This window comes from Hyla sarda, chromosome 10 (genome assembly GCF_029499605.1).
Source record: "Hyla sarda isolate aHylSar1 chromosome 10, aHylSar1.hap1, whole genome shotgun sequence".
Taxonomy (NCBI): Eukaryota; Metazoa; Chordata; class Amphibia; order Anura; family Hylidae; genus Hyla; species Hyla sarda.
Window position 1 is genome coordinate 73163028 of NC_079198.1, and position 18588 is coordinate 73181615.

The following is an 18588-nucleotide window of genomic DNA, read 5'->3' on the forward strand; positions in this document are numbered from 1 at the left end:
GCTGCCTTACAGGACAGCAAGAGTACAGGTAACACCTCCCCTACTGGGCCACAACAGTACCTTTAAATTAAGAGCAGTGAACCCCATGTGACCCTGCCTGCCAATGAGAACCCCAAAAGTCTCCCCTTATAGTATAGTGCAGGAGGAGGGAGGAGTTAATTAGTTTACCCTAGTTTGGCTCCTGAGCAACAGCTTAGCTCAGGTGTGCTGTGTGCTGTGTGCTCTGAGGAGAGGCCTACTTCAAATCTAAGAATTACTTGCAAGGAGAAAGTTCAAGCCTCTGTGGAATAGTCTTCAGTACCTTGTCAGGACCCCAGCTACCAGGACTCAATCTTCTGTCTCACAAGTCAGTATAAATGTATTTGGTGTAAGCACCACAAATCTCAGCAAGGCAACAGGGCTCCCAAGGGGTTACACTGCACTCTCACATCAAAAACCAGTTGTATGTGTAATACCATCTGCACCAGCTCAGTAAAGACAGTTATCCGTAGCCTGACATCGGTGTGTTCCTTTACTCCCTGTGTCTGGCCCAGGAGAAGCTGTCTCCAACCGCAGACCATGTATAGGATAACGGTGCCCTGGCGTCATGAAGTGATCAGGTATCTCCACCAACATGTTTTGTACACTTCTTTTACTTGAACTGGGGCAAATTGAAGTACAAGAAGTGTGCGAAAAATGTGTTGCCCGTTTTTATTACTCCTATTGTTGTACTGTCCTCCCCATTTTAAACTAAATAAAGCCTGAAGCTACCACGAACAGAGGTGTGCCGCAACTTCTGTCTTTATATCCCTTGGATAAATCCAGAAGTTTATTTAAAAAGAAAAGTCTTGTTTTTTTTCTTAAAGGAGCTCTTACAGTGCTAGCAACCATGGCTAGAACACCCAGGCTCATACTGCATTAGTGCTTCCATCACAAGTATGAATGGGATTCTGATGTATACTGTGGTGGAGAACAGCAGATACCATTCATTTTAGTTGCCCAAATGGACTGGACAACACACAAAACCACATTTAAAATATAGAGTAAGGCCCAAACAAAGTCAGTTTGGATCATTAAAATGAATGGCATTCTCATTAGATACGTAGAACAGAAGCACTAAACATAGTATGATCCTATCCTTAAAGGCGTTTTACACCATAAGGTGATTTTAGCACATACCTGCCAGACAGTAATGGACATGCTTAGAAAGGATCCGTGCTTGTCGTGGTGCTAAACGGCTATGTTCTGAGTCAACCATAATGCTGTGGCTATCGTTTTGTGAACTAGCTATTTCCTGTTGGAGTTCCCTCCCTCAAATTTTTTCCCATAATTCCTTGTTTGTAAGTGTGACTTCATTTTTCTTTCTCCCTCACATGAACCACCCCAACCATTAAAACCTAACTGTGCTCCCTTCAATGCAATAGACCAGTGTTTTCTAATCAGGCTGCCTCCAGCTGTTGCAAACCTACAATTCACTGCAGAATGATCTACCTTCCACTCAGCAGTCACTCCACTCATTGAAACAAAGACAGGCTCCCTCTGAACACCTGTCTAGTGATATAATGTCTCGGGCTACTCCCTACAACACTCATTTTGTATGCTGTTAAAAATAAACATTGGGCAAAAAAAATCACAGAAGAATTGCAAGGCCACCATGAAACATAGGTACAGACACTATAACATGAACTACACTAATATGAACTACACTTACTAACTGCTACTAACTACTAGAGCCCCTGTAGGATAGTCAAAAAAAAGTCCTGGAATATCCCTTTAAACAGTGACAAGTCCAGGTGCATTCCGCAATTCAGAATTCCAAGTGCTAGCCACTGTGGTTAGTACTGCCTTTAAGAGTGACCTTACACTAGTTCTCCATTTAGGGCCCATTCACACAGCAGAATTTCTGGGCGGAATTCAGAAGAAAAAGTCAGTTCAGAAATTCCATTGCAGCAGCCTCCCATTGTTTTCGATAGCATCTGCCACAGAAATTCAAATCCTGGACATCGTAGAACATGTTCATTCTTTCTGAGAAATGTGCTGGAAAATGTATTGCCGTCTGTGGTGTCTGCCCATTTCCGAGTGATCCTAGCAATGGCTTGTTCTGCCAGCGCCTGCTTCCTATAGAATTTCTCTGGCCTCAAATTCTGCCCTGTGAATGAGTCCTTATGATCTGTTTCCAGATTTAGATTCAATAATTGCAATTCAATACCTGAACGTGTGAACACACCCTAATATTGCCTTGTTCTAATGCCTATATTTCTTCTCCTAGCTTAAGCCAGCTGAACGGGGAGACTCTGTGTTTTTCTCTTGTCATGCCATAAATTCCTATGGAGAGGACCGGGGCCTTATTCAGCTCACTGTACAAGGTATGAATACATATTGAGATTCATAGGCTTGTATTTTTTGTGGGTTAATGGGGTGGGGTTCATTGACATTTCTGATATTTTTGAACTATCGCTCTTACAGAACCTCCAGACCCACCTGAACTGGAAATTCGCGAAGTAAAAGCTCGCAGCATGAACCTGCGTTGGACTCAGAGGTTTGATGGAAACAGCATCATCACTGCATTTGATATTGAATACAAAAATAAGTCAGGTAAAGCTCCATCTTTTGTATGAATGATAATATGTGTACTGTGAAATAATTGCTAGTTGTATCACTGTTTTTGTTTTATTTTATTTTACATCTTTATAATGATAATGGGGGACATTTATCATTGTTTGCTTTGGTAAGCGAGTTCTGTAGTCATTTATATGTGACATTTATCATACTATCACAGGGGGTTGATACATTTTTCTCACATAATAAAAAAAACAATAAAATCACTTTGGAATACCATTTTCTTAGCACACATAAGCAAAAAAAAATTTGTGTGTTTATTAAATTTTTTTACCACTTTTTTTCCCCCTAAATGTATTAACCCATTTTATTAACCCATTTTATTTTTATTTATGTTTTTTCATTTCAGATCCAGCTATCCTGTGGGCTACTTCAGATTTGGTGACCAGCGGTTTTTTTTTTTGTTTAATATTAACAACATTTTGTAACGATGGCTTGTGGGGGAGTGTTTTTTTGGAATAAAAGTTTTTTAAATGTGTTTTTTTAATGTTATTTACTGTACAGGTTTAGTAGTGGAAGCTCTCTTATAGACGGAGTCCGTTACTAAGCTAGGGCTTAGCGTTAGCCCAAAATCAGCTAGCGCTAATTCCCGATTATTACCCCAGTACCCATTGCCCCAGGGGTGTCGGGAAGTGCCAGTACCAACAGGCCCGGAGCATCAAAAAGGGCGCGCCTAGGCAGTAACAGGTTGGCGTTATTTATGCTGGGGAGGTAACAATGGTCCTCGCCCACCCTGGTAACGTCAGGCTGTTGCTGTTTGGTTGGTATCTGGCGGAGAATAAAAATACAGGGAACCCTATGTGGTTTTCTTTTATTGTTTAATTATTTATGGGGGGGAAAAAAAACCTCATAGGATTCTCCATATTTTAATTCTCAGCCAAATACCAACCAAGCAGCAACAGCCTGACGTTACCTGGGTGGGAGAGGACCATTGTTACTGGCCCTCCCCAGCCTAAATAACGCCAGCCTGCTAATGTCTAGGCCCAGGAGCGCCATATTTGACACTCCGGGCCTGTTGGTAGCGACTCTTCCCGGCACCCCTGCGCTGGTGGGTACCGGGGTAATAATCTGTGGTTAGCGCTAGCTGTCTTTGATGCTAACGCTAAGCCCTGGCTCAGTAATGGACTATGTCTATAAGACAGCTTCCACTACTAAGCCTGAAAAGTAAATAAAAAAAACATGTTTAAAAAAATATATTTCTAAAATACACTCCTTCATAAGCCCTCGTTAACCATTTTATTAACATTAAACAAAAAAAAAAAACACTGGTCATCGTCGTTGTCCACAGGATACATGGATCTGAAATGAGAAGGAGAAAAAAACAAGGAAAATAGGTTAGCACATTTATTGTAACCCACCTGCACATTTCCCGCCTGCACCTCACCGCATGACTACAACTCCCAGCATGCCCTTACAGTAAGGACATAATGGGAGTTATAGTCATGCAGCAGGGCTGGGGGAGATGTGCAAGTGAGTGACAAGCTTGTCACCTGGCCCCACTGCATGACTACAACTCCCAGCATGCTCTTACAGTAATTACATGCTGGGAGTTGTAGTCATGTGGCACGGGCGGGTGATAAGCTTGTCATCCGCCTGCCCATCTAACACACTCCCCCCGTGCCGCACAACTAAAATTCCCAGCATGTCCTTACAGTAAGGACATTCTGGGAGTTGTAGTAGTGTTGCGTGGGCGGGAGATGTGCGGGCGGGTGACAAGTTTGTCACCCTCCTGTACATCTCCTACCCGCTTGTCCCACAGTGCCTGTGAAAATGAAAATAAGAAAAAGTTGCACAAAAAGTCGCAGGTGACACTCATGACAATGATACTAACTTGGTCCCCTTTCATGCTTTGGTTCTTCTGCAATCTTCCGCCGTATCTTTCCTTCCGGGGCCATCTTAGAGCATGGGTGGAGCTTAATGACGTCACCGCTGCTGTTTCTCTGCTGGGTCCCGCTGCTAGCTAACAGGAGCGGTGACGTCACTAATCAAAGACGACCCCGAAACGAAAGATACGGCAGAAGAATGCAGGGGAACCACAGGTAAGTGTAGATCAAAGCACACATAGTATCTAACCCACACTTTAGTAGTGGACCAGTAAGACACTACACAGATTTTGCATTGGAGCTCAGAAGTTTTACTATATACCTATAATTTACCACGTGTGCGCTAATCTCCTTCCACTTCACCTCTAACACTATAACAGTATATTAAATACAAGTGCTGCCTCCATGTCTCTGACATTTCCTGAGCTGAGCAATTGCTGGATTAATAGAAGTTCACAATATGAATTTAAGTAGGATACTGTGAATTATTCTCTTATATCAATCAATATCCAGCCATTTAATATGTCCTCTTTTTTCTTGTGCAGAAGTCTCTTATATTTAGGGTTGCACTCTGATCTGTGCTTTTCCAAGTGCATTTCCTGCAACCTATATATCATTTTGTACACAATTGTAGCTGTTATGCATTCAGTAGGGCCGTACATTGTAGACAATGCTAAAGCCAAGTAAGGCTTATTCACCCCGTCATCATAATGTTGAATATAACCAGGAAAGCAGTGTCAGATCTGTCACACCACAAACTCCAACAGCACTCACCGGATGCCATCAATTATAATGGGGTTTGTTGGGTTCTGTTGAGGTGTCCATCATTTTGATAGTATAACACACCTACTCTTCATGTCAAATCTGTTGGAAATGGAGATCCTTTGATGGTAATATGGTAGTGTGAACACAGTTTAACGCTAGAGGAGATATTTCTGATATGGCAGGGAATTCACCATGTGATGGTGATGGGGAAGGGAATCCAGGTCATAGACCTTACTGATAATCCAGAACTAGTTGACAGAATTGCATCCAACAAAGGATTGGGTGGGTGGAAAATTACACAATTCATGTCCCTCTTACCAAATGAAGGGATGAGGGATCATGTTTCAAGAAGTTAGATGGAAGAAAAGAGGGATTCAAAGCCCTGAAGGTTGGAGGGAAATCACTGTCTAAACCGCTACATATTTTGACATACAAAGTGATACAATATAATTTGATAGGAAGTTCTAGAATACACTACCAAATAAACAATTCTAACAACATGTCTAACAACCATTTCCTTTTCCTCTAGACACCTGGGATTTCAAGCAATCCACTCGGAATATTTCCCCGATTATCAACCAGGCTAACATAGTGGATCTGCACCCAGCATCCGTTTACAGCATACGAATGTATTCCTTCAATAAGATTGGCCGCAGCGAGCCAAGTAAAGAGCTCACTATCAGCACTGAAGAAGCATGTGAGTAGTCACCGACATAGGAACAGCATGATATTTTTGTAAAACCTAAAATATGAAGTGATGTTTCGAAATTGTGCAACTAATAGAAGCAACATACAGAAAGAGAGGATAGTCACACTGGTACCCAATAAAGACACCACAGTATAAACCATTTTAATGCCACAGTTCTTAGACACAAATTTTGACAATCAATCTCTACCCCTCACCTCTCTATATAAGTGGCTTCTTTTAGTCTCTAAACTTATTCTTACACAATACCATGTATTCTAAAACATTAGACCCCATTCACATAACAGTAGGGAGTTCTGCAGTCAGCACAAGCAGGGCAGTAAGCATTATCTAACATTTCCAATAAGAGCTAGATAGTGTACGAGAGGCTTGATCATGAAGTCTGCTTTGAGATGGACGTAGCTGTTCTTCCATGGCAGAATGTAGTATAATATCAGGTTCACAGAGTGACCAACGTGATCTGAAGATACTAGATATGATAATGATATCAATATTTATACAGCTCCTGATGGACCACCAATGGATGTTACACTTCAGCCCTTGACGTCACAGAGTATACAAGTTACCTGGAAGGTAAGGAAAATTTAAGGGCCTTCCTTTTGCATCTATTATGTCATAGCAACTAGGTATCACCCTTGTTTAAATCTCAGCTTTCTAAATTGTATGAATATTACTGAAGAATACACTGCAGTTGTTATATTTACAATTTTCTTCATTCTCTTAAAATATGAGTTCATAAAAACTAAGTAAAATTCAGTCAACCTATGATGAGTACAGTTCTTAATGTTATGCAGTTCACCACACTGCAAACACTCTCATTTCTTGGGTTATCATACATCTCTTTGTATGTGTAGGATATAGACAGATTTCCATTTCAATTATCTATTTGACCTTTTCTTGGCATGTAAATTAACCCCAAGCCTCATCTGATTGTTATATTGTATAGATGCCTATTTAGAAGTGACTTACTTATCAGTCTCTTCACTGCAATTCTATTTGCCTAATGTTGACCCTGAATCATGAATGAATAAATATAATCCCCAGGCACCAAGAAAGGAATTACAGAATGGTGTGATCCGTGGGTACCAGATCGGATATAGAGAGAATGGGCCAGGTAGTAATGGCCAGTACAGTATTGTGGAAATGAAAGCTACTGGTGATGGAGAGGTGTACACTTTGGACAACATGAAGAAGTTTGCCCAGTATGGTGTGGTTGTCCAAGCCTTTAACAGAGCAGGAACAGGACCTTCTTCCACTGAGATAAATGCCACTACATTAGAGGATGGTGAGTGACACGTGGACGTGGATTTTAACTCACCAGAGCACTGTTTGTCTTTTTTGTTCATTTTTGGATTTTTTACATGTACCATTAAAGGTAAAATTTTATCCATTGTGGAGCTGGAGTTCCCTCTTCCCCGTTTCTCCTACTTGGATCAACAGGTAGGAGAAACTACCAGAAGGTCAACCATCACTGCAGCATCCACCAATCTGGGCTTTATGGCAGAGCGGTCAGAAAGAAGCCTACATCATTAAAAGACACATGAAAGCCACCTGGAGTTTACATAAAAATGCCTAAAGGATTCTCAGACTGTGAGAAACTAAATTCTTTGGTCTAATAATACCGGCATCATGGGATTTTGAAATTAAAAAATGTTAAGTAAAAATGTAAAGTATAGTGGAAAGCAGCTAATCTTTTCAATATACAATTATAAGGGCTAATATTGAATCATTGTAGTATAAGGGTAACAATAATTACTCGTTTGGCCCCTCTATTTTTTATCAGAACTTTTACTATTTACAGGATTACATTTCTATTAATTTCAATGGAACATGCTGATTCGTATGACTCCGTAAAGTAGGGCCACATAGAAGTCTAGACTACAGGCTTCATGTTACAGATAAAAGGCTGTAAATAATGTCAGCATTTTATCAATTATTTACTTTTCACTACAAACCCATTGAGACTTTCCTTTCTTGCTGGCTACAAATGTTACGTTTCTTTTCCATCTGAATTGCATTATTCTGCAGGATTTGTCTCTGTCACCTTATCTGGCTGTTTACACTCAAGAGCAAATCTGTTCTTATCTGCATCTGATTATAAGCACTAACCAAAAATTCAGCTTAAGGGATCAGGGGGTTTATTTTAGTATGAACTGAAATACCCAGTGTTTAATAAAAATCGGTTTATTGTGACTGTGATTCTTGAAAGTATATACACTGATAAGCCATAACATTAACACTACCTGCATGATATTGTGTGGTTTCCACTTATGCCACCAAATGAGCAGCGACCCTGTAAGACATGGCCATATACATGTAATCTACATGATGCAGGTAAAAGCAGGCAAAAAAGTACTACCAATTCTAGTGGATAATAATGAATTCAAAGTCCACGAAAAATGCATTTCAGGATACCGTTTTTGCAAGATCAGTTGGACATCAAGGCATAAAGTCCACAAAACCTTGGAAGATGTTCTGTGGTATCTGGCACCAAATTGTCTTTAGCAGATACTTCACCGGGGTTTTTTCATAATCAGAAGCTGTTGCCAATACACACGATAGGTTACAAGTATCTGATTGGCAGGGGTCAAACCAGAGGTAGCCCTATCACAGGAATGGGGGTCCTGTGTTCCCTTATTTGATTGAAGTGCTCCATTCGCACTCTAGTTGGCTCTCTTGGACAGTCTGATAGACTTGAGAATGGAGAAGCAATGCACATTCCCAACCGCCTTTAATCGAGTACACAGAACCCTGGTTCCCATGATCTGTGGGGGTGATAGGTTGGATTCTAACTGGTTGGACACTTATTACCTATTCTGTGGGTAGGCGACAAGATTTTATTATAGGCAAACTCCATTTAATCCTGTAAGTTGGAAGGTGCATGCACCATTGATTGGACTTTCCATCACGTCACACAGATGCTCAATCACATTGAGATCTGGGGAATTTGGAGTACAAGTCAACACCTTGGAATCTTTAGCATTTTCTTCCAACAATTCCTGAACAATCTTTGCATTGTGGTCAAGGCATTATCCTACTGAAAGAGGCCACTACCCTTAGGTAAAAGTAACAGCCACATAAATACCAGGACCCAAGTTTCCCAATAGAAAATTGCCCAGAAAATCACACTTCCTCCACCAGCTTGTCTTATTCCCGAAGTACATCCTGGTGCCAGCTCCTCCTCTGGTTATTGATGCATAAACACCCAACCTTATGTGGAAGAAAGCATGATTTATCATAGTAGTCCTCCATGTTCCATTGATTCAAGGTCCAGTGTTGATACTCAAGTGCACTTTCTCAAGTGGCCAGGGCTCAAGATGGGCACTTTGACTGTTTTGTGGCCCCATATGAAACAAGTTGCAATGCCCATGTTTGTGTCTAGGTATTCAGGAGTGTGACCATAATCTCTTGCTGTATATCACCTACAGTGCCAAGTCAGCCTCCAGAGAATGTACGTGCTCTTTCCATCACATCTGATGTAGCAGTGATTTCTTGGTCGGAGCCACCTCGAAGTTCTCTCAATGGGGTTCTTAAGGGTTACAGAGTCATCTACTGGTCACTTTATCCAGATGGAGGTAAGATTTACATATGGCAAAGAGGGAAGTAATGTTATGAAAGAAATGACTTCGATATGGTGCTTTACGTAGTGTATGAAGTGAATTCCAGTAGATGTATATATTACGTTTATGTATTTAAATATCAGTTCCACTGAATCCTTATTGCATCTTATAGGAGTTCTATTCATATGGGGGTTGTTAGTAGGCTCTGTGTATTGTTTACCCATTGTACCCATCTGTACTGCCAGTCAATGTGTATGATGCATCTATAGACTACAGTGTAAACAGCAGGTGCATAGATTACAGTCTTAACAGGCATGCGGCTGTAAACAGTATACAATGTCACACTAGAGTCTTATTCTATAAGAATATAGAATAAACTACAACATTTTATACATGTATAGTAAACACAATCCCATGTTGTCACCTTCTTGACTCATTCTTTTTTGTCTTCAGAATGGGGAGAAATGCAGAATATAACTACTCCCCGGGAGCGTGTGGAGCTGAAATCACTTGAGAAGTTCACCAATTATAGTGTACAAGTCCTGGCCTACACCCAAGCAGGGGATGGAGTACGCAGCAGTGTGTTGTACTTGCAAACCAAGGAGGATAGTGAGTAATGTGAAGCCTGGGGACATGGATTCACTACTATTGTTTTAGAACGTTACTTAGACAATTGCTACCGTAGTTAATAGAGTTTGCAGTAACAGGATAGTGTATAGTTTATTATCTGAATATTACTGATGACTTCTGTCTTGTGCTTCATCCAGTCCCAGGCCCCCCTGCAGGAATTAAAGCTGTACCAGCCTCCTCAAGCAGTGTTGTGGTTTCCTGGCTACCTCCAACTAAACCAAATGGCATTATTCGTAAATATACCATATTCTGCTCTGTGCCCGGATCTGGTCAGCCTGTGAGTTTCAGTAACTTACACAGTCTTTTGTTGGTTAGTAAAGCAATATATTCATGTTGATCTGAATAGTTGGTTGTTATGGTTCATGTCATATGTTACAGCAACATGTATTCAAACCACACTTTGCTCTACTCTACTTTCTTAGAGGGGCTCTGTCATGTTAAACATGTCATCATGTGTCTATCCAGTTGGCTGAATGTAGACGTACACAAGTGATAGCTTTTGGCCCAACTTTCATTATGCCATTAGCTATCTCTTTTGATTCCCATACAGGTGAACATTTGCTTAGGCCAAGCTTTCATGTGTTTTGAATGGAGAGCGGAGGAGTAAGCTGCTACCAGACTAAATTGGTGGCAGCTTATTTTTCAGAGAACATAAAGATCAGGCAGGTTAACTCCAATATGCCCAATCCTTCTATCCCATATCCTGTTGAGAGAGAGTCATGAGACTACAGACTAGACAGACTAGACAGTTTGTCAATCTTGCTGAAATCTGCAGGTTTGTCCAATGTATATGCAAGCCATATGTGAACATTAGTTTGTAAGCATCAAAATGAATTCTTTAAAGTAATAGTAAGATGTACGAAAAACATGGCTGCATTCTTCTGCACCACAATTGTCTAATGGCTTTGTCTGGTGTGGTGTGTTGCTTCATTCTAGTGAACAGAGCATAACAAAGACTTGACATAGCCCCTGGAAAAGAGTGACAATGTTTCTAGAAAAAAACAATAACCTGCAACATGATTTTCTAACCTCATGCAACCCCTATAATTTCAAGCTTCAGATTCCCTTCAGATTCTACTACTACTGTTTCCACCAAGCCCTCTGCCACTCCATGTCTTCTATATTCCTCTCTCTTAGGGAGAGAGTCATCTGAATAAAATGGGAATCTTTGAAGTTTTTGCTCTTTTGAAGTTTTTTCCCTCAGTCTCTAGACTGGGAAGATGATGCTGCCGGCTAAAAAGCGGCAACTAATTAGAGCTAATTAGGTACGAGGTAAAATAATGTGCTTGTATGCAATTCCTAGAGCCACATTGTATGATTGTATGTAGTGTGTTAACACTTTACCATCCAGATCTTCATTTTGTGTTGCTTGGTATTGGTATATGCAATTAAATGGATTTTCTTTTTGTATTTTAAAGGCTCCTAGTGAATATGAGACCAGTCCCGAATTTCTGCATTATCGGATTATGCACCTCCTCCGAGGGCAGCAGTACATGCTCTGGGTAGCGGCTGTGACATCAGCTGGACGAGGCAATGTGAGTGAAAGGGTGATGATTGAGCCAGCAGGAAAAGGTAAGGGCTGATTTTCTGTACTTTCCCAGTAAAAATCATATAAAATAGGGAATAGAATGTAATCATATTAGGCTTGCATCTATCATAGTACTGAGAGACATATATTTTGTCACAGCTCCGGCCAAAATTATATCGTTTGGGGGCACAGTGAGTACGCCTTGGATGAAGGATGTCCGCCTGCCATGCAGTTCTGTAGGAGAACCAGCTCCAGCCATAAAATGGACTAAAGACAGGTAATTTAGACGCTCTGTGTTCTTCTTTAAGACAATACAATATGATCAAAGATAAATCTATGCTATTTCCACTTTGATCTCTTGATCACAGTCAGAACTGAGTGGTCATCTTTATGAGTATTACATTTGTTTTAATCGGTTTTCCACTTTAGTCAATATGTACTTGCTAGAAGGGTTCCTTTGACATTAAGTTGATAACAAAAGGTTAACCATGGCAGTAAGTGCTTAGTTTCCCTACAGTACCACAACAGGGCAAATAAAGCATTTCAAAGTGCCCATTGGAATCAATGAGCTGAAGGTCTAATGCAAGACAGGTCCTCCAAAGAGGACAACCCCTTTGGTGATATTACTGAATATTACTGGTGTATTCAGGAATGGCAATGTTGACTACATAAGGCATATGTCTACTTCAACCAGTGGTTTAAAGAACATCTGGATTAAAGGTGTTCTGTAGTGAAATTTAACTTATCCCCTACCCAAAGGATAGAGGATAAGTTATAGATCACGGGGGTCTGACCGCTGGGACCCCACGATCTCCTGAATGGGGCCCCAGCACTCTGCTGGAAGGGAGCATGCCAACCCCCGCACAGAACGGCTGCCAACACGCCCCCCCCCCATGTATCCCATAGAGATACATGTAGGGGGGGAGTGTTGGCCACAGCTTCCTGCGGGGCTGGAACAGACACTTCTGGCAGACTGCCAGGGCCCCGTTCAGGAGATCGCGGGGGTCCCAGCGGTCAGACCCTCCGCGATCTATAACTTATCCTCTATCTTTTGGGTAGGGGATAATATATTTTTCACTGCACTACTCCTACTACTAAGTCCTTCTTTGTCATGACCAATTTAGTTAACAGATCTTTAGCCAGTTAAACTCTCCCAAGCTAAAGAGAAAATATGTCATGCATGAGTTTCTATGTCCATGGATCAATCATAAATTGAGTCATTATCTATTATTTCAAACTGGTCCTTGACCATTGCTACTTCAGATCTCGTCATCATGTTATCTCTGTCTTTTCTACCATAGTGACGACTCTGCTATTCCAGTGGCAATAGATGGGCATAGAGCTATTCACCCAAATGGCACTCTCACCCTGCGATCTGTCAAAGCAGAGGATTCTGGATACTACACCTGTACAGCCACTAACACTTTGGGTTTTGACACGATAATTGTTAATCTCTTAGTGCAAGGTAAGAAGCATTGAAATATCATGCATGAATAAGTTTAAGAGCCGCAAGATAAAGTAAAAGCATAGTAGTCTATGAAAGGTTTTATAAATAGTTTGAATGCACTAATATTGTGTCCTAACTGCTTGTCTCATTTCTTCTGAAGTTCCCCCTGACCAGCCTCGCCTCACAGTGTCTAAATCTTCAGCTTCTTCCATAACATTGGCATGGATCCCAGGAGACAATGGTGGAAGTTCTATAAGAGGTAATATTATGTTTACGTCTAACAATACTCATTCTCTGCAAGGTGTGTTTAGGTTGTATTTGAAGGTACTCTAGAGTCACTCATCTGAATCCTTAATGGCATTTACATGTCCCCCTAACTATCGTATTCTAACAGTTCCTATGTCCTCCATAGGTTTTGTCCTGCAGTACTCTGTAGATAATGGAGAAGAGTGGAGGGATGTTTTTATCAGTTCCTCTGAGCGATCATTCCGCCTGGAGAACTTACGATGTGGAACTTGGTACAAAGTGAAGCTGGCAGCCAAGAATAGTGTTGGGGCTGGAAGAATCAGCGAAATCATTGAGGCCAAGACTCATGGGAGAGGTAAGAACTTTCTTACTATAGAATTTTCATTTCTATCCCACTACTCGCTAATTTGTGATCATCTCCCTTGCTTAGATATTATTATTGTGATATTCCAACATTGTATTGTGTTTTGCCTTCATTATTTTAACATTTGCAAAGTAATATTTTAATTTCTTACAGAGCCATCTTTTAATAAAGACCAGCCCCTTTTCACTCACGTGAACTCCACGCATGCTCGGCTAAACCTCCATGGGTGGAATAGTGGAGGATGCCCCATTACTTCAGTAATCTTAGAGTATCGTCCCAGAAATAGCTGGCAATGGCAGAGTCTGAAGGCTAATGTTACAAGTGATGTCTTCCTGACGGACCTCCGAGAGGCCACCTGGTATGAGCTGAAGATGAGGGCGTGCAACAGTGCTGGATGTGGGAATGAGACTTCACAGTTTGCAACATTGGACTATGACGGGAGTAAGTATACTGTCTGTAAAAGTACACCTTGCTCTCACTACTTAATTTTTCTGCAGCATGTGTGTAGGGTTTTGAATGGAGTGGTGGGTCAGCACACAATCCATTGTCTATGGGTGTTCCAGAGGTACCCAAAATCTGTAATTGGATATCACCCATGGACAATAAATGGAGCACATGCCCACCCACCACGCCATTCAGCAGGGAGGAGAGTCGAGTTTTCTTTCTAAAGATCACAGGGTCCAGATCAGGCAATTGTCCCCACCAATCAGATACTAATCACCCTTTGGATGGGGTATACATTTTAGGTGGCTGGAATACCCCAGGCCAACACTGATGGGGCTTTTGGCACATACTGCCTGGCAACTCCATACAAAGTCTGTGACTGTCAGACATAGGAAACACATCATCTATGCACTATACCAGACTATTTGCAAGGAGTGATTATCAAAGTCCTAAACGCCACTTAAATATGTTGAAGAAATTATCATTATAATTTCTTCAATGGATTTAAGTATTATTTTGAATTAGCATGAGCTGAGAACCATTAACATATGAGCATCCTTATATTACATACATAGCTATTCATCTGACTACAAAAAACTCAAATGTTTTCTGAGAGTCTAGTAAGGGGTAACCACCACACTAAAAGGGCTGTCAAACCTGTCTATGATGAGCCAAGCCCTTTAATGTCCACTGGCACATTGGGCGCTTGTCGCCAATATAAACTGGATGATTTGTTAGATACAGCATAATTATGATAGAACAAAAAAAAATTATAAATTGTATATTTATGAGTTTAGCTAATTTTCGGAAGTGCTTATGAAAAATTAGATCTGATTGGTTGTTGTGGACATCGTCCAGATGTTTCCGTGACTTAATCACTAACATTGCACCTTTGCATCTTTATAGGATGCAGCAAAATAATGTCCATATTTACTGTTGAGGTTTCTTTTTGTCTGTTTAACCTCTTTCACCTTATGTAGTTAGACGCTGTGGGGCAATCATTCCTATAATGTTAAAGAACAGACCCGGCGTGTTTGAAGTCAAATAAGTCATTTCTGTTCATTTCCAAATCCCACACCTTGCATTTTCACACTTCAGCAAGCCTTTGATCTCTAGAAATAGTTTTATAGAAAAGGATTTTAGAAACTCTTTTGTGACAGGTTTTAATTTACTGTGAAAAAACATATTCTTAAAGGTAACCGCAGACGGCATCTCTTTTTTTTTTCATTTGCTGCTTCGAAGAAATAGATAATAATTTAGAATAAGCCAATATGTATGTGCTGAGAATTTTTCAGATTATTTTTATCTGGGACTTGAATGTGCCCTTAGGACAGGTACTGCCCCAACTTTTAGCCCTTCAATGTTTTTGGTAAATATGTTTTTTTTACACTTTAGACATCAGGATAATGAATTTTGAACTAGAGAAGTATTTTACTTCAGACATCATAGCCCTTTACTTTGGGCATTTTTTGGTGCCCCTATTGCTTTGTTTTTCCTGCCACAGCATTACAAGAAAAACAAGACCTTATAAAGTGAACTTGTCAACAGTTTTATGCTGCCCAACCAAAAGTAATTGGGGAGGTCCACGGGGTTCTCCCTGCCCTACCAGCCTAGAATGATATATATCTTACTCCTGTTTGGGTAAATGGAGAGATCTATCAATCAAGGCCAGCAGGACAGAGAGAAGCCACCAGGGATCATAGATCGCCAATTGCAGATCTGTAGTTGTCGATCTGCAATTGCTGATTTTACAACTTTAAATCCTGTGTGTGTGAATGCACCCTTAAAGGGGTACTCCGCTGCACACATCCGCGATCTCCGGCACGGCACCCCTGTCATTCGGGTCATGGAGCGAACTCCGCTCTGTGCCCAATGACTGGTGGTGCAGGCTGCCACCCCCCCTCCATTCATGTCTGTTGGAGGAGGCATGATGGCTCTGTACTTTCCCATAGACATGATTGAAGGGGGCAAGGCATGATGTCACAAACACAGAAGCCGCAAGCTTCTGTGTTCCGGACGCCCCAGCTGGGGACCCCCACAATCTAATATCTTATCCCCTATCCTTTGGATAGGGGATAAGATGTGTGCAGCGGAGTACCCCTTTAAGATCAGGTTCTTCATAGATTTTTCCATGTTTCTCAATGTGGTAGGGTTATTCAAGCCTTTACGATGCCCATACTGATATGAGGATATGTGTCTCTATGGCATATAACATAGATATTTGAATGACATTTTTTATGTCATTATCGGTTACTTGTTTTCTGCATTTGATAACCAAGTTCTTACTATGGCATACTGTAACATAGCTGTCTGTGTTTCAGATTTGGTCCTTAGAGCAGCTTGGGGAGCCATTGAATGTAGATTGGAGATGAGCGAAGTTACAGGAATTCAATTCGTCAGGAACCTCACAGCTCGGCGGTTGCTGACTTTATCCTGCATGAATGAGTTCAGCTTTCAGGTGCTCCGGTGGGCTGGAAAATGTGGATACAGTCCTAGGAGAGAGTCTCCAGCCCACCGGACCACCTGAAAGCAGAACTAATTTATGCAGACTAAAGTCAGCAACCGCCGAGCCGAGAAGTTCGGGACGAATTGAATTACTGTAAGTTCGCTCATCTCTAATGTAGATATATAAAGTATATGCAGTGATATTATTGTTAACAATGTATATTTTAGTGGAATACCCGATTAAAAGATCAGCATCAGAAATAGTTTTACTTTTTCTCATCAACTAGATTGAGGAATTATTGTTATATGGAGATTTTAGCTTGTTACATTTTTAGAAGACTGAGTTATTACACTTCTACATTATTGTACATTACTGTTTCACCACCTGTAAAGTTAGAGCCATAGTGTTCTGTGCTGAAGAGGGTTCCATATCTTGAGGCTGTAATATAGACAATAAAATGTAAAACCAGCCTAACGCATCAAAAAAGATTTACAATTGTTGTGTATTCAAAGTGTAAATGACATATAATGCACCATTAAGTGTCTAGATTACTAAATATATCCTGTCACTGGAACACTGTTAGGTGTTCGTGCATGGAGACACATTACCTTTTATCTGTCTGTGCTTTAATAATATACAAAAATGCTTTTATTCTGAGGTGTAACAGCCCCTAACGCCCCTGAAATCCTGAGAGGTAGGACACCTCCTCGCTCCACCTGTCAGGGCTCAGCTTCCAGTACTGAGACCTGTTTCTAAATCTCACTCCTGGGCTCGGCTTCCAGCTGAATGTCAGTCAGGCCGGGACAGGAATAGAAGGGGGATGGAGGAAGTATTTCAACCCTCAGAAGTTCATGGACTTGGAAACTCCTCTTTGACTTTTGTGAAAACTATATAGACAAGAAACAAAAGAACGCAGAGCTTCCCGTAGAGCAGTATCGTCGGGCAGGGTGATGCAAAGCTACGTGCATAAAATTGGTTTGCTCACCTTCTGTTGTTGTGTATGGCAAGACACAACAACTCATCAGGCATGTAGAATTATCCTTATAGGTGGTGCTGCCTCCCGGTGATCGGCATCATGGATGGTCCGGACCGATAGATGCAATGTAGGTAGATAGGTAAAAAAATGCCGGGTCCCAATGTGAATAAAGCCTTATTCACATTGAGAAAGAGGTTGCCACCTCGAAACGCGTCTGTGTTCACCAGCTATTAAAGTTACCTTTTACCAATACCCACTTGGAAATACTCTATTGATGTGGATCGCGCCAGGGACCCGGCATTTTTTACCTATTTACCTACATTACCTCTTTGACTTTTGGCACTATAGAAGAAAATCATTTTTTTACATAATGGATGCAACGACAGGTTATAAAAGGGACCATGTGTCTCCCGAACTAACAGCAATTTACAAGTGTTAGCAGTTTGGAACAGGAATTGCAGCTGATAGATTCCCTTTAAAGACCTAAAAATGGTACACGTAGGACATGCCCTTCTAAAGGGTCTTAAGATAAGAAGCAAGTCTGAGCAAATTAGTTAAAAAAACTGTCTTCAACTATCTTCCATACATATTGTTCTTGCTGTTATGACTATTTTGGATAATCTGAATTGTATTCTTCCCCCATAGGTACTATTCCACCAATAAAGTCAGCACAAGGTGAAGGTGATGATGTGAAGAAACTATTTTCTATCGCCTGTCCTGTCATCTTGGCCACATTGGGAGTAGCCCTTTTGTTTATTATACGTAAGAAGAGGAAAGAGAAGAGATTGAAGAGATTGAGAGGTGAGTAGCAGTCACTCCTAATATGAAATACTGACACTCTATAGAAAAAAACATAGATATATGGTATACAGCTACAATCATATGAATCCATAGAAATATATAACACATAACTTAGAATACATGGTGCACACCAAAGAAAGAAAGAGAAGTCGATTTGTCTTAAAGGGGTACTCCCGTGGAAAACTTTTTTTTTTTAAATCAACTGGTGCCAGAAAGTTAAACAGATTTGTAAATAACTTCTATTAAAAAATCTT

At 40.8% G+C, this 18588-nt stretch overlaps 1 protein-coding gene across 5 annotated transcripts in view; it reads left to right on the forward strand.

Annotated features, from left to right (window-relative positions):
* The window catches only part of DSCAML1 (DS cell adhesion molecule like 1), a 293681-nt gene that overhangs the window by 268318 nt on the left and 6775 nt on the right, over positions 1–18588 (forward strand). For 3 of the 5 annotated variants that reach the window (XM_056542777.1, XM_056542778.1, XM_056542779.1), the window contains exons 13-27: positions 2249–2345; positions 2446–2574; positions 5716–5883; positions 6395–6465; positions 6937–7177; positions 9321–9467; positions 9906–10061; positions 10220–10392; positions 11501–11654; positions 11770–11887; positions 12912–13075; positions 13218–13316; positions 13470–13658; positions 13821–14108; positions 18179–18334. In XM_056542777.1, coding sequence (XP_056398752.1) covers positions 2249–2345; positions 2446–2574; positions 5716–5883; positions 6395–6465; positions 6937–7177; positions 9321–9467; positions 9906–10061; positions 10220–10392; positions 11501–11654; positions 11770–11887; positions 12912–13075; positions 13218–13316; positions 13470–13658; positions 13821–14108; positions 18179–18334 — 2350 coding nt within the window. The remainder of the gene's footprint in view (positions 1–2248; positions 2346–2445; positions 2575–5715; positions 5884–6394; positions 6466–6936; positions 7178–9320; positions 9468–9905; positions 10062–10219; positions 10393–11500; positions 11655–11769; positions 11888–12911; positions 13076–13217; positions 13317–13469; positions 13659–13820; positions 14109–18178; positions 18335–18588) is intronic. The other 2 variants (XM_056542780.1, XM_056542781.1) reach the window with 1 other exon arrangement.